The following is a 23,092-nucleotide window of genomic DNA, read 5'->3' on the forward strand; positions in this document are numbered from 1 at the left end:
TTTCACCATTGAATTTCATTTTATTAGATAGTGGCTAATGTTCAAGTTTGTCAAGATCCTTCTGTATCTTAAGCCTGTCTTCTGGAGTGTTGGCTATTCCTGCCAGCTTGGTGTCATCTGCAAATTTGATGAGTTCCCCATTTATTCCCTCATCCAAATAATTGATGAAGATGTTGAAGAGTACTGGGCCTAAAACAGAGCCTTGGGGTACTCCACTGCATACTTCCCTCCATGAAGATGCAGTTCCATTGAGAACTATACGTTGAGTGAGGTTGGTCAGCCAGTTACGAATTTATCTGGTAGTGATGCTGTCCAACCCACATTCTTCTACTTTATCTAGTAGTAGGTTATGGGCTACCTTATCAAATGCCTTACTGAAGTCCAAGAAAAGTATATTGATAACATTCCTCTGGTCCACTAATTTTGTCACTTTGTCAAAGGATGCAATAAGATTAGTCTGGCATGATCTGTTTTTGACAAACCCATGTTGGCATTTGGCTATTACTTTGTTTACTTCTAGGTATTCGCTAATTTGTTGCTTGATTATCTTTTCCAGAATCTTTCCTGGTATTGGGGTCAGGCTGATAGGTCTATAGTTTCCTGGATCTATTTTTCTCTTTTTTTGAAGATGGGAACCACATCAGCTCTTTTCCAGTCCTCTGGCAGTTCCCCGGTGCTCCGGGATCTCTGAAAGATATAGTTCAGTGGTTCTGAGATTTCATCTGCCAGTTCCTTCAGAACCCTGGGTTGTAATCCATCCGGTCCTGGTGATTTGAACTCGTCTAGGGTAGACAGGTGCTCACCATTTTCTTCCCTATTTCAATTTTTGTGGTGCTGTTTTTGATAGATTGGACAGTTTTATCCCTTTGTGTAAAGACAGATGTAAAAAATGAGTTAAATAGTTCTGCTTTCTCCCTGTTGCTTGTCATCTTCTTGCCACTTTCTCCCAGCAATGGGCCAATTGTTTTCTTAACCCTTTTCTTGTTTTTAACATGTTGGAAGAAGCTTTTCTTGTTATTTTTTACTTTTGTGGCAAGCCTTTCTTCATTGTGAGCCCTAGCTTTCCTTACTTCATCTTTACAGGCTCAGGCTATTTGCTGATATTTTGCCTTAGCTATGCCCTTTCCAAGACTCTGGTTTGACTTTGTTCTACTACTTGTGTTTGCATAATGTTGAATTCCAATATTGCATGGTCACTTGCCCCCAGGGTTCCTATGACTTCAACACCTTCTATCATTTCCTCTCTGTTAGTGAGAATTAAGTCTAATATGGCCGATCCCCTTGTTCCCTTCTCTACTTTTTGGGAAACAAAGTTGTCTGCGAGGTTCGTTAGGAACCTGTTGGATCTTCCACTTGGTGCAGAGTTTGTTTCCCAGTTGATGTCAGGGTAGTTAAAATCCCCCATTACTATTGTGGTGTGCTGGCTACATACCTTAGTTAGCTGACTAGCGAAAAGTTCATCTACTTCCTCTGCTTGGTTGGGTGGTCTGTAGTATAGGCAATGTCATTCCCCGCCCCACCCTTTAATATTGACCCAAATGCATTCAAGCTAGTTCTCATCATTGTTGTGCTCTATTTCTGTAGAGATGTAGTTATTTCTTATATATAGTGCAACTCCACCTCCTCTTTTATTTGGTCTATTTCTTTTAAATAATTTAAATCCTTCTAGCTATATGTTCCATTTGTGGGTTTCATCCCACCAAGTTTCTGTAACGGCAACAATATCGTATCTGCCCTCATTTACTTGAATTTCTAATTCACCCTGTTTATTCCTCATACTCTGTGCATTGGTGTATAGACATTTGAGTCCATTTTGATTGACCCTGTGTTTATTGTCTACATAACCTGTATTATGCCTGACTGCCCCTATTTTCTTGCCACTTGTATGATACATGCACATGGTATGGTACTCACTATTAAATGCTTGGTTTTGCTTGACAGCAGGAGTGATAATCTTACCCGCACAAACATCTATGTTACATGCACTGATAACCCTATGAGTTTTAGATTGCTGGGGACAGAAATGTTCTGTATCAATTAATTCTCTTTCCCCGCTGTTCAGTTTAAATGTTTAATTCATTCAAAAGAACACAAATAAGTGCTGAGCTGAACAAGGAAGCACAGAATTCTGTTACCATCTCTAATCAGTTTATAAGGCCTACAAATTTATCTTCACATTTTCTAGCATAAATGTTTATTAAGTTATTTGTTTTTTAATTAAGAAATTAAAAATATATTTACTTAATATTCCTTGCCTCCATGGCCTTTGTCCATAGAAGTCAAGCATTCCAGTTGGTGTTTCCAATGGATCCGGATTTGGATATATCACAGAAGACTGTAAATTCAGCAAATTTTTTCTTTACATTTGATTTTTAATGTGTGATCAAAGTAATAATAAAATAACAAGTCAAGGAAGAAGATAAATGAGTTCATAGAACAACAAGCCCGCACCAACATAGTATTTCATACAAAATGCAAAAATATCAACTGGATCATAAGATATTAAATTAAATCCAAGGATACACTCTTTAGCTAACTAAATATCAATTATATTGATAATAAATATTTAAGCACAGAAATCACAATTGATAATGAGAAAAGTACATGTTTTGCCTGGCAATCTGAAAAGCTGTACTACATTCCTTTTTCTTAGCAAACTTTCAGTAAAAATACATATTACTGTATAGTCATTCTATCATTTAATGTAGCATGGCTTATAATTAAAATTTGCACACAGGTCTGTAGCTCCACCGTAAAACAGTGGATTGGGATATTAAAAACATTAAATTTAGAGTATCCAACATTTATTTTGCATTTACTATAAAACTTCAAAATTTCAGGTTTCACATTCAAAATTTATATTGAACATGGAAAATGCTTACAACTCAGGTAAGATAGATGATTCTTTAGCACATACACATTGGTTATTAGTGTCAACTTGGGAAGGATAATCATTTGATATTAATCTGTAAGGTATTCTTTATCTGAAATTCATTCAGATTACTTAAGGAACGCCCAGCATTATTTTAGGACCTTATCTAATTAGTGCGATTTGCAGATAATCCATGACTAAATTTGATGTTTAAATAAGCTGCATAGCCATACACAAAAGTGCATGTATGAATGCCTTGTACACAAAGGAATGAACATATATCAGTTCTTTACAGAATACTGGTAATAGAGTACATTTCAATGACTTGAAGAAAACTCTTTTGCACACAAGTACCAAATACTATAATTCTTTGGTATGTCAATTTGCCAGAATACCAGCTTGCCAGAAGTAAACAAAGGGTTACTAAAAACCATGATACAGAAAAATATATGATCTTACTACAGAGTTTCATGAGCTGTAAAATAATCTATGACTCACCTCATGATTGCAGAGATTTGCCAATTGCTTCTGTTCTTGTGCATAATATGCTGCCTGCTGATAATAGAAACCTGGGTTTTGTGTTTGAATAGCTGTCAACCCTAGTTTAATAGCTTCATCAAATAGATCTCCAAAAGCCTGAAATCTGTTAAGAAACCATAAACATAGACTTTAATATTTTACCAAAAGTTGAACTGAAAATAAAAGTCACGATAAGAGGCAATTCATGAATATATAAGGTCCTAAGAATCTAAATTTAAAGAAGCACTTTAAATTTTCCAGCTTTCATAATTATATAAAAAAAAACCAAAACAATGTGTTATGTGTCACAAAATGTAAGAATAAGAAACACATTTCTTTTCATTGTTTCCCAAGGCTTCTTTGCAGGGTTGCAATCATAATACATCAGCTATTAATGTCAATTTTTAAAAGGAAACGTATTAGCAGTATTAATAAGCTTTTATCATGGTGATTGCTAATTGCACTAGAGATACACAAGGCTCACTAGGTGACTTACTCAGGCAAGTTTATTTATATATTTACCGTGTTTCCCCGAAAATTCAACAGGTCCTGATACTAAGCCCAATCGGGCTTTTCAGCACATGAGTTAAAATACCCCCCAAAAAAATAAGCCCCCCCAAAACTACTTAAATGCATGCATGACAAGAGACAGCAGGCTTTTCGGGTGTTCACCAAATCCGAAAGATAAGGGTAATGCCGAGGGGGTATGTGAGAAGAAAGAAGAGGGTTGTGATTTTTTTTTTTTTTGCAAGTTTAAATGTGTCACGTTTTGCACCTGGAAACCCAACAGTCCTGCAACCCACCACACACCCCTCTATCTCTCTCGCCCTCTCCGCGTGACCCCTAAACTTCTCAGGACACCGCCTGGCAAAGCCCACGCCAAGCGGGTGTGGTGCCTCCTTTTGACAGCCAGACTGTCTTTCTACCTTTTTGTTAAGCATGCCTGAATGGAAAGTGCTGCTCCCACGGAGGGAGATCAGTTTGACTTTGGGAGCCGCGTTTTGAATGCTCCAACGCTTGTCACGGTTGACAGCTATCGCCTCAGTTCTTATCGGGCAGCAGCGAGGCTTTTCGGCTTTCCTTGCTTTTGGGAGCCAACTTTGGCGGACGTGGGGCATTCCATGCTGACTGACAGCTCTCGCTGCGATTGTCCTTGAGTAGCGACGAGGCTGCTTTTAGAGGAGTTTGAAGCCTCCCTTGCAAGTAGAGGCAAATGTTATCTATTCCCCTCTACGAGAGGAGGAGGAAAAAGGAGGAGGAAGTTGCATGAGTGGGGAAGCTTGGAGGTGAAAGGAGGGGGAGAGGCATTGAGAAACTCTCTCCCCCCCCATCCCAAGCACAACACCTGCCTCATATGCGCCCTGTCCAGCTGGTGCAGCTCTGCTTTTTGCAAAGAAAAGGAGGAGGGGGGTGGGGAAGTCCCAAGGCAAGAAATGTGCCTTGCAGGATATCCAATACCCCATTAAGCTGAGCCTCCCCCTTGACTTTCCCTCCTTTCCCCTGCCGAAGTCTCGTGGCCTGGCTCATCCCGTGCCCCCTCCCAATAATAAGGCCACAGCCATATTTCGAGGGTCAAAAGAAAATAAGACTCTGTCTTATTTTGGGGAAAACACTGTATATTCATATATACGTGTACATATATATAGCATATGTACATACATACCCCGCCCACACATACACATGTGTGTGGGTATGTATGCTTACGTGTGTGTGTCTGTAAATCCCACTTTTATTATGTTTACAAATAACTCAAGGGGTTGAACAAATGTAACACACCTTCCTCCTCCTAGACCAAACTGGCTGTCATCTCACAGACTGTCACTATGAGAATAAAATTATAGGAGACACCTTCCCCCACCCCCGCATACTTTGAGTTCAGAGAAAAAAAAATAGGATATAAAGTCAACAAATAAGACATTATTTCATTATTGCCAGCTTAATTCTGAGTCATACAGTCTTGAACTACCCAAAGTAATTAATTAGCCAAGCATAATACTAAAAATACTTTAAAAACATACTGTTTTGACATCCAGGCAGCATGCTCAAAAGTCAACTCTGTACTTCCTATTTTTTTCTTGCATAGATCTATATGTTTCCTAAATTGTTCAATTGCATCCAGTGGTGTATTATGCTGAAAACACAGGCGACAGATCTAAAAAGATGAGAAATTAGAACACTTTATAAAGGTTAGAAACTCAAATTCAGTATAATGAAATTGTATATTTATGTAGCAAGCCATATCACTTTTATGTTTTCATGTGAATCTTTCTATATCCAACCCTTAAATACCTTCATATGTTAAGAGTGCTAGGGTGATGAAAATAATCAAACTGAAAAGGCTAATAATTGAGGACTAAAAGAATGGATTCCATTCATTCCCAAATAATCTAATGTTTAATCTCAAAGATGCAAAGAACAATGCTGAAAAATCTGGTCTCCCCAGAAGGGATAGTCTCAGATTTTTCCTATCTGAGCCAGTTTAAGGTCTGTCCACAAAGCTTTTTATCTTAAAGGCTAGTCCTTTTCTTCTTCTATTGCTAGGAAGAACAAAACAGGCATCAAATGTATTCCAGAATGCTCTGAACCTGAACCACAACAAAAAATGGTGAAGCTGTAGTCCAGTGGAGGCATCAGATTGTCCACCCCTTTGATACAGTATATGAAGAAAGGTCATGTGTTTAGCAGAAACCTTTTGCCTTGCTTTTCTGCCCTTACTCTCTCCTCAACCAGCTTCAATGTATTCAACAGATTATCCTAAGATGCACATTGCCCTCAAATCACTACTTAAGAAACTCTATGGCAACTACCAAAAAGATAGCTAAATGTAAACAAAAAACCATGATATATCTTCTTTTTAGCAAAAAGGGATGAATTATAAGTGATTTCCCAATAAAGCTATCTATTAAGACTTCAGATTTGAAGACAAAAAGGCAATTTAGAGCATATGCAGGCTCCCACATAATTCATGGAAGACAAAGGTACTCCGAAGAGTTCCTCACATGCTCTGAACCATCTTTGTGATTTTAAATTTTAAAATGCTGCAGAAGCCTAGAACGTATGGATGAATCTTTGCAGTTTCCACATCAACTGATTATATCAACAATTTGATAATCAACTTTTTCTTAAATCAAAGTAGCAACACTTAGAAGTCCCCATTTAAAAGTTCCACTGGCAGTGAATTTGAAGAAGTGCATATTGCAGTCATTCAAAGTAGACAATTTGCATCCCACATGTGGATCTTGGGAACCTTGACTGGTCATTCTTCATCTTCAAGCTCCTGAACTACCATCTCTGATGTCTATGGAGATTCTCAGTCATCTAGGTAAAAGTCCACATTCTGGACAGAGAGAATCACTAGTTTGAAAGAAGAGTAAAAGAGGCTATCAACAACACTCTCTCAACAGACAGGAAGGAATATCAGCTATCTCCTGTTTACAACACAGTCCTTTCAGCAGTTCCAAGAAGATTCCAGACCTATTTGCATTGATTTAGATGACCCTGAAGGCACAGATAAACCCACAGGTGGCCTCAATGGCTCTCAGAAAGAGTGATGAAAACCAGATAACGGCAAATGAATCCTTCCATCTCTCACTCCCCATTCAGTCAGAACTGAAGAAGCTTCTTGGATAAGAGCAAAATGTCTTCCTCAAGGAAAAAAGAAAGTCCAGTTGAGATTTGAAAAGGCACTTTTGAGATACACTCTCCAATGTGTAGATATTTGCCATCCAAATGCTTTATAAGCTAGAAGGATCAGGATTGTAACAGCCAGTGTGTAGTCTCCTTAGTTAGAAATTGCACTGGCACCTGGCACCCAACTTACTGGTTTTCTGAGAATTACTGACATATGGTCAGCAATACATCGCCTATTGTCACATTCCAACATCAAGGATAAAAATGTTCTTGTCATACATATGTTTCTAGATATCATCTACAAAATTTTAATACATGTATAAATTGGTATTATTCTACCTTTAGCCTAAAAGCAGTGCAAGTAAAAATAATATAGTTGTTACCTTGTAATTTATAAATCCTGCCATAGTCTTGATTTCCAGCATATTTGTTTCATGAGCTCTCAATTCATGTACAAGATTAAAGGCAGTTTTGTAGTTTCTAAACATAAAATAGTATTCATTTGGAATATAAAATACCGTTAAACAATCCCAAAATCCCAAAGCTTCAATGATAAACATGGTAACCTTAACCCTAACTCTAACCTTTCCTCAGTCAACAATTTTTCCAAAAGAGCACTTCTTCACATCTTTCAGGTACTCCACCATTTAATTATTGCCATCAAATTGGTGTCAACTCTTAGGTACATTTTATCTAGGATGAATCTCACTAACTTTTGATTTATTTAAGAAATTAAAGAGTTGTGCTCATCATGCTGAAATGAATCAATATTGTTGGTATTATACCATAAGGCAGTTACTATCTTTGAGTGAAGTTATTTGAGGAGAAGAACATGCAGTATGTACTTAAAACCTGGAAAATAGCAGGAGGTGATTTAACAACTACCACATACAAAATCTTTCCACTCTTCTTCCACACATTCTCTGCCTTTGATGAACAGAGACCTTCACTTACTACTTCAGTATTTTTTTTTGGGGGGGGGGGAATACTTACTTTAGAGCATTTAATGTGTCTTGCTTCAACTCACTGAAGAATGCTATTTTGAACTGGTGTCTAACAAACAAAAGCTGTAACATAACCAATTTGCAACATTTTAATTTTAACTATAAACGTTCTAATGTAGGCAACATTAAATGAGGATCAATATCTATTCGTACTTAGCTAAATAGTAAGCCTGACATGTTTTCAGTGGGTTTCAATTAATTTTGTTCACTAGCATAAGCTTTATTTTTGCTGCTAGATTGCACTTTGTAATTTGCTTTTATAGGGCTTCTAAAATTTGCATTTGGATGTTTTATCATTATATTTTACAATCTCTAGGCAATTTTAGTAAAACAGCAGGATATAAATAATTTTCCCAAACTGCTTTTCATTTCTTCTTTATCTTTTTTCTGATACACAAACAGATATACAGATGCAAACACAAGTCATTCCTTCTTCCATTTTTCAATATAATGAAACATTAATTTTCTAATCAAAACAACAGTAAAAGTAATATTACTTGTTAACAGAAATTAATAAACAACAGCACTGAAACATCACAAAAATGCCTTTGTGAATAAACTTTATTTTAATGGTGGTTTACCTAATGAAATGTCAATAAAGAAAATATTTTATAAGTAACTCTTATACTAATATTACCTTTTAATAATGTTACATATTTGTATTCTTTAAGATCTTACTTCTAATGCTTCATTAATAGTAGTTTACTTTATCGGTAATCTTAATAATACCTGATGTGTTGTTTTGTTCAAATATTCTTTATGAGATTTTACTCTTCGTATTTCTGTGTAGTAATAGGTCTGAGCATGTTCATAGAAAGCATTTTCTAACCTATGAAAGAAAATTGCATACTTTTTTTTAGAAACAAAAAAAATAAGACACATTTCAGAATATATATAAAATTAGTTAGGGAAAGTCCTATACAGACTGATAATATTTCTCTGAAAGCATTCAAGTTATATTTATATTTTGCACTAAACTCCTTCTAACTATTTAAAGGATTTTAAAAGAATGATTTATGTTAACCACCCTTAAACAGTTACTATTTATTTAATGAAAATAATCTCAACTGTATTTCTCAACTATTACATGCTTTATTTGAGGAGAATAACTACTTCTTCCCACTACTTAATAATTTTCACAAATATTTATTTAAAACTTTGCTGAAAAGTTCTCAGAAGTCCAAACAGGAAAAAATAAAAAATGGCAAATTACCACAACAAAGTATATGCTTTATATGCTTACCTAGGAATTAATTCAGAAAATGTTTATTTTAATCTGATATCCAAATAGACTATAAAGCCCATAACTAATGAACTTGTCTATGAAGGCTTTTAATTGCGGACTCACTGAGAAACAAATATGGGGGTAGGGGGATTACTAAACAATCTTGAAAGCCAACTTGTCAGTCTCTGCTCTGCTATCGCTTCGGCTGCCATGAAACGGGGAGGGAGGGCATGGTATTTGGGAGGGGTTACTCATTGTGCTGGAGGAAGGTTCTGGAGTTCACCGGCTGATCGGACTACGCATGCGTGGGTGTTTCCCGCCAGGACTAACGGCACCGACATTCCATCTTTGTGATGCCTTTTGAAGTTATCTCACACCTGACACTTGGAAGAATTATGATTGGACTGGAACTGTGATGCCAAGGGGTGGGGAATGGGCTATTCTATATATCAATTGCTTTCGCGCCTAAATAATCAGACTTCGCTTCGCTATGCCTTTAATCATTCTTAATTAGTAAAAGTACACTTGATTTCCACACATGGAGTCTTGTGGTCTTTCTTTCCTAATTAATTAATGGAGAGGTGCTGACAGTAAGCGAAGTCTCATCAACACCCTACCAGGAGAATACAATCTTCCGTGTGGGGTGAAAACTACAAGAAGAAACAGAGAAAATGTCTTCGCACGCAAGCGATGAAGAAATTGAAAAAGAGACTGTTGATTTATCATTACCCGAGAAAATGGCTGAGCTGGAAATAGCGGGCCCTGCGATCCCCCCCCATTGGTCCTTGTCTGTGGGACAAAGAGAAGATAGTGCAAGCTGGGATGCTGGCGTTACCAGAAGAAAACATCAGGAGAGGCCGTTTGAAGCGGGGGGCGAACGAAGACCCCGAGAAAGAGGTTAGCCGGAGAACTTGGAACAGAGGTACTCTAGGCAAAGATTCGGGGAGGGTGAAGAGGCCGAGGGGGAATGGGAGCAAGCTAACCCACAGACAGCTTCACCCCCCCCCCCCAACCAGGGGAGCTGCCAGGCCAGGGGCCCCACCCCACCAGAAGACGCAGGATGGCTAAAGTCCCTCCCTTAACTGTAAAGTATGATGGAAATCCTAAGAAGCTGGGTTTCTTCATTATGCAAGTTTATAATTTCATGGAAATTTATGGGCCCGATTTCGAATCAGATGCCATGAGAGTGCAGATGGTTTTACTTGCTTTGGAGGACGAGGCGGCCGACTGGTGGATGGGTCTGCACCAAACCAATTCCCCCCTCCTGAGGAATTTTGATGCGTTTATGACTGCGTTCAAGAGACGATTTGATGACCCCCCCACTGAGAAACGGGGTAAACTGAAATTTATGACCCTCACGCAGGGAGATAGGCCGGTGACTCAGTACATTCAGGAGTTTCAACACCTTTGTAACTATATGAGAGGATGGGGTGAAGAAGCCCTTTTGGATAAATTTGCTTTGGGCTTGAATGAGGACATTTATCAACAATGTGTTAATCGCCACCTTCCTAAGCGCGTTACTGTTTGGTATGAAAATGCAGCTGATATTGAGCTTGATTTAATTAGACTCCAAACGAAGAGAGGGAGAAAGAGAGAGAAAGAGCAGCGAGATCTCCCCCCCCCCCAAGCCACAAGCCTCCTTTCGGAGTGAGAAGCGAAGGGAAAGGAGGCCCCACAGGCAAAGCTAAGCCATTCACATGCTTTCGTTGTGGAAAGGGAGGCCACCGCGCTCCAGAATGCCGCGCTAAGTTTCCCACGGCCACCACAACCCCTGCCAAGAAGGAGGGGAGATCCAGCAAGGCCCCGGACAAGAAGAAAAAAGAAGCTGCGTTCGCTGTGGATTCCACCCCCACCCCCCCCCGCGTTTCGGACAGGCCCTGGAGGGAGAAGCTGACGTCTCCACCAGCTCCTCTGATGATTCCGATGACGACGCCTCGCCTCGCTGGGTGAGTTCAAACAAAGGCCCCATGCTAATCCCAATAAAGTTAAGGATTCTGCCCGATGGGGTGTCAGAACGCCTTCCCGCCCTCCTTGACTCAGGCTGTTCCCGCTGCATGATCAATCCTGCTATGGTGGAGAAACTAGGCCTCAAATTAAAGACTTTGGATTGATGTATTTGTTAGCACTGTAGAACAGTTCAAGGAACTTTTAACAGATAGAACTGTTAAATAATTTATATAAATAAGTTAAATAATATACACAAATATTTTCAAACACTTTTTATTTCTTGGCCCCTGGCAACTACATTCTGACAGCCCAGATCAAAATATTAGTGCTTACCATCTCAATTTTATTTTTAATTTGAAAAATAAATGAATGGAAAATTGTCATACTGTAAAGCAGTCAATAGCCTCCAACATCAGTTTGTTTTGTAAAAAGTTTCTGGGCTAGACTTTGTTCTTAAAAGGAATTTTGGGAAAATGAAAATAATGGATTGCTATAGCTCAGTACTTTGTTTTGCTAAAAAGAAGATAAAGGGAAGCTAGATATAGCAGGGAAAGTTCAGAAGAGTACTAGGGATGGCTGAGATGTATGAAATGAAAATTATGTGATTTCTGGTTTGTGTGAATATTTTTGTGAATCTGTAAAATTTCATCCAAAGCAGGCATTTTATTCATTTTTTTTAAATCCAGCCTTTATTACTTTATAAATTACTCAAAGCAGCAAACAATAATGCTCTCCTCCTATTTTCCCCACAACAATTACCCTGTGAGGTGAAGGCTAAGAGTGATTGGCTCAAAGTAACAGTAACAGTAAAGTTATGGGTAACCTCTGTCCCCCCCCCCCCCTGTAGAAGCACGGCACGCTTTTGGAGGGGGAAGACCTTTTATTTGGCTTATTTCAATATTAAACTCTCACCACAGGATTTCTGTACTTTTTGAATTTTGCAAAATGTTTGGAGTTTCTTTTTTAAATTTTTACTTTAATCTTGGATTGAAATATACAAGCAAAGATTGAGGGAGGCTGGATGGATTTATTACACCTAATTGGAAATCACTTCTATTTGGACTTCTTTTGGGAAGATAGACTTATTGTGGAGATTAAATCTATTATATTTAATTTGACAACAATTGAAAAGAGATGACAGTAAGAAAGAAATGTGGATATTTGATCCAGGGTGAAATATTTTTAACTTTTGGAATGATTTGGGATAGATAATATATCATGGTAAACTTTCTATTAGAATGGATTATAATAAAATATTGTGAACAGAGAATTTTGAAACTTTAATATTGTCCGGCTGATGACCTCTTTCTATCCATCCACCATAGAAAGTGTCCTCACATATTGCATTACAGTATGTCAGGCTGGTTTAACAGCTGTGGACAGGAAGGCACTACAGCGAGTGATCAATTCGGCACAAGAAACCATTGGTGGCCCTCTGACACCACTGGATCACATCGCCAGGTCTTGATGCTTTAGCAGAGTAAGGAAGTTACTCAGTGATGATTCACATCCTAGTCAGTGTCTCTTTGAACTTTTACCATCGGGCAGAAGACATCAGAGTATAGCCAGCCAAACAAATAGTTTTAAAAATAGTTTCTATCCTTTTAAATACAACCATAACCACTCCATGCGCACGCGGAAACGTATGACGTTTTTTCTTTTTCTTTTTTTCGTTTCTGCTATAATTTTGTACCAGTGAAGCTAAAACCAATTTTGTTGTATTTATTTTGTACAATGACAAGAAAGATTATACTATACTATACTATCATTCTTCCTATTAATTATTTTATCACTAATATAATATAGAGAAGACAGGTCAATAATTTGCAAATAGATTTAATAGTTTAAAAATTTGGGGAGAGGCTGTTTCACAAGGGGTGGGAATCAATTTCATAGTAATATTTTTTTTTTAATTAAAACATATTAATATTTTTTATTTGACATTTTCCAAACATTAGAATCACAATTACACTTTTATAGCTTTTTGTTATCGGTATTTTTGATTTCGGGTTTTCCATTTTCCATTCTATTATTTTATACATATTCTTCTTTGTTTACTTTCTCATTTTTACAATATATACATCTATATACAATATTTCCATCTCTATTGCTTTCTAAATATATGCCATCTCTTTTCATTGTGTTTGCTATGTGTTCCTTATGCATTGATTTTACGTCTCTTTTCAAGCCAGTTATTCCACCTGTTCCATATCTTGTAGTACTGTTTCCTCTCTGTCTCTTAGTTCCATCATTAGTTTGTCCATTTCTGAGCATTCTAACACCTTTTTTATGGTTTCTGCATTTGATGGAATAGTTTTTAGTTCCCAACTTTGGGCATATGACATTCTGGCAGCAGTGGTTATATGAAGCATTAAATATTGGATATCCTCACTAATATTTTTTCTTCTGTTCCTCTTACTATTTTGTTGTTCATTTTGAAATCCGTACTGTTCTAAGTCCTTTTTGTATCTTGTTTGAATTTGTAGGTATGGCCACCAGCCTAATTCAATTCCCTGTAATTTTAACTCCTGATTTTTTTAAAGTTTTCCTTCCCATCCAATAACTCCTTATATGTCAATATCATATTCAAATCTATTACATTGGTATAGATAATTGCTTCCATGGTTGATATTCATCTGGGTATTTTTGCGTAGAAGTTTATTTTGATTTTCATCCATATTTCTAGTAAGGCTCCTCTTACCTGATGCCTCTGAAAATATTTATGGGCTTTACTCTTTCCCTCCCAGATAAAAGCATGCCAGCCCACCTGTAAATTATGACCCTCTATCGTCAATATTCTTTTATTTTGAAATATTATCCATTCTTTGAGCCAGGTTGTTACCACTGCTGCCTTATCATAAAGCTCCCAATCTGGGAGGCCAAATCCTCCTTTAATTCTAAAGTCCTGTAGTAATTTTAATTTTACCCTAGCTTTTTTCCCCAGCCAAACAAAATTTAAAATTATTTTCTTTAGTTCCACAAAAAAAAAAAAAAAAAAAAAATCCCTAATTTTACTGGTACAGTTTGGAATAGAAATAAAATTTTTGGTAAGATATTCATTTTTATGGTTGCAATTCTTCCCATCGGTGATAATTGTAATTTAGCCCAATTTTCCATGTCCTTTTGTATTTGTTGTAATAATTTTGAATAATTGTCTTCTTTTATGGTAGAACATTTAGCAGTTAGCCAGATTTCAAGATTTTTTACCTTTTTACCTATTTGCATTTCCAATTGTCTTAATTCCTTATTTTGCCTTTATGTCGGATATTTAGTAATCATCGTTGTTTTATTTTTATTTATTTTTAAGCCTACAACTTTACCAAATTCCTCTACTTCATAGTAATGTATTAATCATTATTCAATTGGGGAGGGGGTAATATATGTATATAATATGTTGCCTTTTTGTGCATCTTTTTCTTTTTTAATCTTGATTGTTTTGTGGATTTTTTCCTTTTTTATTTTTTGGAGTTTTGTATTTTAACCTTTACTTCAAAATAAAAACAGATAATAAACATTTTAAAAATTCATAAATGCCTCTACCTGAAAATGTTTTAGATCCAAGTATACTTTTGGCAAGGTATTCATCCCTTTTCCCCCTTTAATCACTGAGGGACGTAAGGGCTTAATTGTAATAACCTAAACGTGTAAGCTTGGAAATGACATTTGAGTAGGATTCAGAAAAAATAAAAGCAACAGCAACTTAACACATCTGTTTTAACTTTTCTCTTAAGAAAATTAAATTGCCCAAAAAATGGAGAGGGATCTTTTTTCCTACTTAATTTTGATTGAATAATCTTGGGGCTCTGGAGTTCCTAGTCGCACTTTATGTCAGTAAAAAGTTATTTTAAATTGTGAAAGGCATTGTTATACCAATTACATTACAGTAAATTATACCAGCATACTTCTAAGGATATCAACAAAGATTTCTGCCTCTCAAGAAGTACCGTATTTTTCGGACTGTAAGATGCACCTTTTTCTCTCAAAAAAGAGGCTGAAAACCTGGGTGCGTCTTATACACTGAATACAGCATTATTTTGCCTCCTAAAACTCGGCCCTTCACCAAAATGGTCGTGCATAGCTTGTAGGAAGAGTTCAGAGAGCTCCTGGGGGGTGGGGAGGGCAGAAATGAGCAAAAAATGGGTCATTTTTTGCTCCATTTTGCCCCACCCCCACCCCCAGGAGCACACTATAAGCTTCCTAATGCCCTTTTTTGACAAAAAAGGGCCCATTTTTTGCAAAAAACGGGCAGTATTTTTGCTCGTTTTTGTCCCCCTCATTCCCCAGGAGCACTCTACAAGCCTCCTAAGGACTATTCATGCCCTTAAAAAAAAAAAAAAACTACGCCCGTTCTCATGGAAAACGGGCCGTTTTTGGGAGGTTTGCAGAGTGTAAAAACTTTTTTAAAAAATTTGCCTCTTCAAAACCTTGGTGCGTCTTATACTCCGGAAAATATGGTAATACAGAAAAGCCTATATTTTGCATTATCTGCTTACCTTATAATGTAACCTACAAGATGATCAGTGTGTGGCAAAACAAATAGGGACTTTCCGGAGAGGTCACAAACATTACATAAAGCTGCTGCCCTTTCTGAAGCAATAACATCTTCTCCTAAAGCAAATACAGACAAGCACATTAAAAATGATTTGAATGATCTTAATTCAAATATTCACAAACTTTATTATGATGAATTTAGGAAACAATGACACTGAAAACAGCCATACAAGATCAAAAAAATGTGAAGAAAACAGTACATAGAATCACTGGTAATCAACATGATTATCAAAAGTATCAGCATCACCATTTCAAGGAATGTCGATGTGTTTTGTCTCAATTTATTTCTTACAAGTAATAATAAGAGATTATGCCTCTTCAATTGAGCCAATTTAACTAATCTACAAAACATATAAATGTTAATAAATAGGATGAAGGGTATCTAACTGCATAAGATATGACCTTCAGCAGAGAACAAATACCTTTTAATAAATGTTCTCTCTCTGTATACCTCAGAAGGGCAAATTCTACTCAAACCAAGCAGTCTAACAGATATCCAAGTCCTAAGACATGCAACATGTTGAATTGCACGCAGAAAACAGAAACTGGTAATGAATGCAGCTCCCACAACATACGTTATATAGGAATATCAAAACAGTTCCATTCATATGCAGGCCACTGCATGTTGCACTACCTGTCATTTCTAGGTGGTCCTATGTAAAGGAAATCACAATAATCCAGGCATGAGGAGTAAAGATATGAGTAGCTATTACTACTGTCTCTCACTCCAGGAATGATCTTAACTGGAATACAAGCCCAAATTGAGCAAAAGTCCTTAGAGCACACATTGCATCTCTTCATCTGGCATAAATTGTTACCAAATTATGACTCATCTTACTTTGGAAGATCACAAGCCTAATCACAAGTAAAACTGGAATTGTCTTGTAATCAGTTGGCTTTTAGAATAATAGCCAGCTGTTTGGTTTTTAATTTATTCCTCCCCTTTCAAACCCATATTAACTTCCAAACACAAGGTCAAGACTTCCACTGTATCTCCCATTCAGTCTGGCGTTGTATAGCCAAGTACTATAAGTACTGATGATATCTTATCATCTGAGATAGTAAAATCAGGAAGGGATCAGCCCTATGGCAATCCAGACTGAATGCCTCTCCTTCCACTCCACTAGAATCAGAATTACTGCTCCTCTGCACACAGCTGTAATCATTAAAGGCAAATATCTGTAGTTCAGGGTTGAAATGAGGGGTCCTTGGTTCTCTCTGAGCTTGCTTATTTTCTTTCCAGCTGTTAACTTTTTTATTCATTATGCAAAAGCTGAAATAATTAACTGATTCATTCCATAGGAAAGGCTGATCCATTTTATAGACTGATGGCTTTCAGACTATAGCAAATAATTATGTCCAGATTGATCCAAATTTCCGATGTTAACAATTGCTGTAAAACAATTGAGAGCAACTGGCTTGACGGACAGCTCTTTAAATGAATTAAGCATTTTCAAAAGGAAGAAGAAAAAATCTTTCCTCCATGAATTTCTATATTGCAGACTCTAATCGTAACCAAAGGCTTTATTAAAATATTTCCTAGATGTATCTTGTATCTATATCTTTTCTTGTCTTAAATATTTTTCCTAACAAGTAAAATTGTACTGCAAAAATATCAGTTACAAATTGTAGTTGAATTATAAACAAAAAGTTCCTGTTTATTTTAACACATCTAGTCTTTTCTGCCCTTAACAGAACTGCTTTGAATGTCAAAAATGCAATGGGGCAAACTTCTACAAATCTGTTTCTAAGAATATCCAATCATCCAGGACAATCCTTCTTGGTTTATTGAGGGGAAAGTGTCCTGCTTTCATTGACAAAAATTTCATAAGTGGAAGATGAATACTGGATTCCAACCATTTCCAACTGTTTTTACTGCTCATATTTTTGGTCACTAAACAAGAATAACATTCCACAATTCTTTTTTACATTAGCATGTTTCAGTCACACAACTCTAGTTAAACTGTATTTTACCTGGAGGTAAGGGAGTTTTCTTCTGAATTAAAACTACAGCAACTTTTGTGTTTCGGCCCTGCAAACTCTGCCTGAAAAAAATAAGACATCAAGCTAACCAAAGATTATAAAGACTTAACAAACTAAAATTTATTTGTTATTTCAGATGGGTAATAACAAATATACAGATGTAAAAACTTCACAAGACTAAAAAATTGGTGTTTTATTTGCCACTTAGATTCTAAAAAGGAACTGCAGTATAAGACTTTTTAGTTGAAATGTGCTTTAACCATAGTAAAGCTTTTATTTTAAAGAAGCATTTAGATAGATAACATCTTCTATGCTAAAACCAGAAAAGTGTGAATTATATCTTCTTTCACTCTTTAGTATTACTGTAAAACAGTACTTTATAGAATACATAAAATAATACCTGACAATTTCAACTCTAGTAGCACACTCTGATTGCTTTTCTTTCCACTGCGGCTCATCCCAGTCTAGCTCATAAAATACCACAACAAGCGCAGGAACCAAATTCAGATGCTTGTTCATCCAACCTGTTTTCAGGATACCCTTTGGAATGTACCATTCATATGTCACTCTCTGAAAAGTTGAAAAATGGTATCATCACTACTGCAGACAGATGGCATTTTTTTTTGTCCCTTTAAGTAAACATTGACACCTGATGACTGCCTGGACTAATCTTTATATTTTTCTTGGCAAATTTTCAGAAGTCATTGGGCATTGCTTTCTTCTTAGAGATAAGAGACAATGACTGATACACAGCTGGTTTCATGCTTAAGGTAGGACAAAAATCTATAGTCTCCCAGTTTACACTAAGAGCTAGCTCTCTCTATTTTTCTTCCCTGCTTATCATTTATATCATAACATGCAAATGTACGACATGTGTTTTGCTAAACTTATTCCTAATGAAGCTGGTTTAAAATTATGTTGCATTATTTCTTCAGCTTGATTTAATATAGCTGCACATCAACAGTATGTTTTGTTTAGGTCATAATCAGAGAAAGTTTCCAGCCTATTTAAGGTGTTAGGTTTGTTTTACTTTAACTATAAATCTACCTTTTCTTTTGAAAGAATTACTTTACCAATGTTAATTCCAAAATGACACTGGAAAAAGATTAATAGTCAAAACCAGAATTTAAACATTTGAATCTCAGTAAAATAAACTTAAAGTATGATTTTTAACTCTTACTGTAAGATTTACGGTAATACCTTTTCTCTGCATTTGGGATATTCATGATCACCTGGAAGTACTTTAAAAGAAATTGGTACTCTGTCTGCTCTCCTATTTGCACAAAATGCATCCCAGACAGCTCGATGAACAGCATTATATACAACATCCAAACCGGTGAGTGCAACAAAGGCCATGGGTCGGCAACATAGTTCCACTGGAAAATCCCACTGTGAAGGGCTCATATTGACAGTTCCAAATATACTCTGAAACTTTAAGCAGAAAAATATTCAAAATAATTTTATTTATAAATATTGTAATATGTAGAATATTTAAAGTTGTTCTTCTTTGAACATGTGACAAGCAGAAATAAATTCAGGCTTTTCTGTACAGCAAGGTATAAAGTTTGGGAGTTTGAATAATTCTAGATTCTATTAGACATTTCACTGCAATATTGTTTGCCCTAACCCTAAATTGAACCAGGTAGAAAAAAAATTCAATCTTAGGCCACAGCCTAGTTTATAGGTATTCCTGAGGTTATCTGGAGGGCCTTCGGAAAAATTACTCACCTGCGAACTGTAAAGACATTCAAATAAATTTATTAAGGAGTCCTACTTATTCATGTCAAATATGGTTACATTTATAATATCCATAATACACTTATATCTCAGTAATTTTTCAAGATTTGGGAAACCATGGCCATAAAATAAAATCAATAAACCTTCTAAGGCAGAAAAAGGCAGCCTATTTTCAGATTTATCACCAAACCATATTTCTATTCTTTTGGTTTATTTGGTTTCATTTTACATTAATACATTGTTTTGCATTCATTTATTGCATAGTAATGGCAGTCATGCAGGCTATTCAATACAGGCTGAAACACATTGAGGGGGTTTACACGTTATATAAAGCAAGAACATTTTTTTGCTTTTCTACTGCATGAAGGCCAACACTATGATTCGCAAATTACGGTTGACGGGTTAGCATATTTTCCAGCAAACAGTGATTTATTCTATTCCTCAGGAAGAAATAATTTAGGCAATTAAATAAATTTAGGCTACATTCATGCTCAAAACCAGTCCAATGCACTTAATAGGTCTTCCGTCATCTCTGATTAAAGTGTCATTTATTTTAATAAGTATAACTAAGTCTGAACGTATACTGCTTTCATTAAAATCTTCAAGTCTCCATTTCAGGTTCCGCGTAAATGAGGCACCCCTATGAGACCGAAATGCTTCCCGAAAAACAATGACAGAATGTCCTGCATACAATTTGAATCTATTTCTCAGCCGCCGCCGCCCCTTGTTTCCTTTGCCTAGGAGGATCTGCTCACGCTGCAAGCTCCGTTGCGACCCCGTTCACAGTTCCGCTGCTTCGCACCTGCACTACGACCTCCCCGGGTATGGAAGGAGCACCTCGCCGTCAGCCTTTAGCGACACAATCCATACGAGAAGCGGGTGCAGAGGAACACTCGGAACAGAAACCCGAGGCCTGTCTGAGGAAACACCTAGCAGGCGAATTAAGATTGATAGCCATAAATGACCAATAAGCACGGTGGCTCCTGAGCGCCTGGCGCCAACTATTGGAACGCGCTAGGAGATGGGCAGAGCTAAAGTGCCGTGAAGCGGCAAATGAAAAGAAGGAGAAACAAAGAGGCGGAACCGACCGAGATTTGCTCCAGTCTAAGGTAAAGAACGTGCAAATCAGAAGGTAGGGTGAAAAGAAGCGGCCAATAGACAGCTGGGGGAAGGAGGAGGGTCACACTGTCCAATCACCGCTGAAGTGCGCTACGCCTGACTCCCTTTCCGCCTTGTCATTTTTGGCGCATGCGCACTGAGGACTATCTTCTGTATTGATCTGCTGTGCGTGATTCCCTCTCGGACTGACAATTCTGTGGAATTTTTTTTCCCAGGAGACCGCGGAAGGGGAGAGAGAGCGAAAGGAGACCGGGAGAGGGGTGGGGTGGGGGTCTCCTTTCCCGGTGTTGCGCCATGACGGCGAACGAGGACCAAGAGGTGAGGGAGATGAAAGTGTGGAATACACTGGCAGGATCCGGGAATGGAAGAAGTAAAAACGTCCTGGGCTACGTGAAGACCGCCCCTTGAGGGGGCGTGGCCAGGAAAGGCCAGCCCCTCCCTGGGTCTTATTGTGGAAGCTGCCGGGGTGATGGTGGGGGGCAAGACGTGCTGTGTAGAGGATCAGAAATAAGAGGGAAGAAAGCTCTATACTTGTGGAGTGTTTGCCTGTGTTGCAAATAAGCGCTAGTGCCACACGGGGGGAGCTTTGACGACGGGGTAACCGCGACGTTTTGATAGGGTCATCAGCACCACCGTTGCACGAAACCCTGGTTTGGCTTCCTTCAGCAGAATTCGGATTGGACAATTTAAACCAGTGTTTTTCAAACTTGGCCACTTTAACATGCTGACTGGAGAATCATGGGAGTTAAAGTCCATCCATTTTAAAAGTTGCCAAATTTGAAAAAACACTGGTCTAAATGGACCCTTTCTACTCCATGGTTGTACTAAGGATGGCTCCATAAAACCCAGACATTTGTGCATTTGTGATGCTGCGCTAATGTAGCTAAGATCATTTTTTTTAGGAAATTAGAGTTTTCTAGAGCTCTATACACTATGTTTTTGTAGGTAATTTTTCATGCATTGCAAAAAGCAATTTCTGGTTGCTTTCAGTCTTTTTTAAAACCAATGCTACTGATTATACTTTATGGCAGATGACATCCCCCATTAAAATGTACATTTTAAATTTATATGTAACATATATAGCATGGTTAGCTTCCTAGGATTATAGAGTTCTTTAAGATGTTTTTAAATATTTGTGAAAACTACTAAATGTGATGATTATATTCAGTCAGATATTGTTTATTTATTTTAAATATTTTACTAAGCATATATACTGATCCAATCATGCCTGGTTGAGTGGTTTATAGAACTCCCAGAAGAGTTTAAGATTAAAATTAAACATAAAAATATGAAGTATTTGCTTGTGCTTTTTTTCAGATGGAGTTGGAAGCATTACGTTCTATTTATGAAGGGGATGAATGTTTTAGGGAACTTAGTCCCATTTCATTTCAATATAGGGTGAGTTTTTAGAAATTGTATTAATTCAAATCAGCCTATATTAATCTCTTAAACTTAAGATTCTGTCTTTATCAAAGTAGTCTCATTAAACAACGGTGATTGGGACTGGAATTTCTATTGCTAAGCAACATGGTCGTAAAACATGAAGCCTCATGAGCACAGCATTTACCAATGAAAATTCCAGCACTTCTGGTTGCGAGTAAATGGATTCAACAATGTCAAGTGCAATGCCATGTGATTGCTATTTGCAACCTCCTGCCAGTTTGACTTCACTTGTAGAAAGCTGGTAAAGAAGGTACAAATAGCGATCATGTGATTGCGAGATAATACAATATAATTGTGACTCAAGCTCCTGGATTGTGATTACATGACCTCAGGGATGCTGCGAAGTACAAGGATCAGTTGTAAATACCATTTGTTCCATGCCATTGGAAGTTTGAAGGGTCACTGAATGAGTGATTGTTCAGCAAGGACTTCCTGTATAAATATTTAAGACAGTTTGTAGTTTAGCTACAACACCAAGGCATACTAGTTATATAAAAAGCAAGAGCTCAAGACTATATACCAAGTTTTACACAAGTTTTTCAGATTGGGTATACTAATTTTCTTAATATATCTAGACATAAAGATACTGGTTCATAGTTTATGAAAATGGAGTATAATATAGTAGAAAGGTTCTGCTGATCATTTATATAGCATTTAATAATTTATTAAATTTATATTTTGCCACATTTACTGCGGTAATCTGTTTTGTGGATTCTGGTGAAGTCATATTTGTATTTGTAATGCTCATATAACACTACTTGAAAATTCCTTCTAAAATTGACATTGAATGTAAAAATGAAATATCTATTTCAGTATTTTTGTTGATTAAAGCTTGAATTGACTGGATTCCTGCAGAGACATGACTTATATGTGTTTTTAGATTGGTGAAAGTGGAGACCCCAAAGCCTTTCTTATAGAAATATCATGGCCAGAAACATACCCACAAACTGCTCCAGTCATATCAATGGATGCATTCTTCAACAATGCCATGTAAGTGGTCCAGTTCTTAAGACGTTCAAGAAGCAGTCTTTCTAGAATTAACTTTTTATCTCTTCTTTGTCA

General features: G+C 37.0%; 2 protein-coding genes across 6 annotated transcripts in view; one reads left to right on the forward strand and one right to left on the reverse strand.

Moving 5' to 3' along the window:
• The window catches only part of TRAPPC11 (trafficking protein particle complex subunit 11), a 44,735-nt gene extending 24,235 nt beyond the window's left edge, over positions 1 to 20,500 (reverse strand). Inside the window, exons 1-11 of one of the 4 annotated variants that reach the window (XM_014051958.2) lie at positions 20,271 to 20,497; positions 18,932 to 19,162; positions 18,132 to 18,301; positions 17,723 to 17,793; positions 15,691 to 15,805; positions 8,755 to 8,854; positions 8,015 to 8,088; positions 7,405 to 7,501; positions 5,410 to 5,543; positions 3,371 to 3,515; positions 2,242 to 2,335 (exon numbers count right to left, since the gene is read on the reverse strand). In XM_014051958.2, coding sequence (XP_013907433.2) covers positions 2,242 to 2,335; positions 3,371 to 3,515; positions 5,410 to 5,543; positions 7,405 to 7,501; positions 8,015 to 8,088; positions 8,755 to 8,854; positions 15,691 to 15,805; positions 17,723 to 17,793; positions 18,132 to 18,301; positions 18,932 to 19,135 — 1,204 coding nt within the window. In that variant the 5' untranslated portion in view covers positions 19,136 to 19,162; positions 20,271 to 20,497. Of the gene's footprint in view, positions 1 to 2,241; positions 2,336 to 3,370; positions 3,516 to 5,409; positions 5,544 to 7,404; positions 7,502 to 8,014; positions 8,089 to 8,754; positions 8,855 to 15,690; positions 15,806 to 17,722; positions 17,794 to 18,131; positions 18,302 to 18,931; positions 19,163 to 20,159 lie in introns of all 4 variants that reach the window. The other 3 variants (XM_014051956.2, XM_014051957.2, XM_014051955.2) reach the window with 3 other exon arrangements.
• A 213-nt stretch (positions 20,501 to 20,713) lies between these two features.
• The window catches only part of RWDD4 (RWD domain containing 4), a 62,213-nt gene continuing 59,834 nt past the window's right edge, over positions 20,714 to 23,092 (forward strand). For both annotated transcript variants that reach the window (XM_087724542.1, XM_014051952.2), the window contains exons 1-3: positions 20,714 to 20,905; positions 21,905 to 21,985; positions 22,911 to 23,020. In XM_087724542.1, coding sequence (XP_087580668.1) covers positions 20,882 to 20,905; positions 21,905 to 21,985; positions 22,911 to 23,020 — 215 coding nt within the window. In that variant the 5' untranslated portion in view covers positions 20,714 to 20,881. The remainder of the gene's footprint in view (positions 20,906 to 21,904; positions 21,986 to 22,910; positions 23,021 to 23,092) is intronic.

The sequence above is a fragment of the Thamnophis sirtalis genome, unplaced genomic scaffold, assembly GCF_051295495.1.
Source record: "Thamnophis sirtalis isolate CommonGarterSnake01/CBP01778 unplaced genomic scaffold, rThaSir2_p1.2 scaffold_10, whole genome shotgun sequence".
Lineage (NCBI taxonomy): Eukaryota > Metazoa > Chordata > Lepidosauria > Squamata > Natricidae > Thamnophis > Thamnophis sirtalis.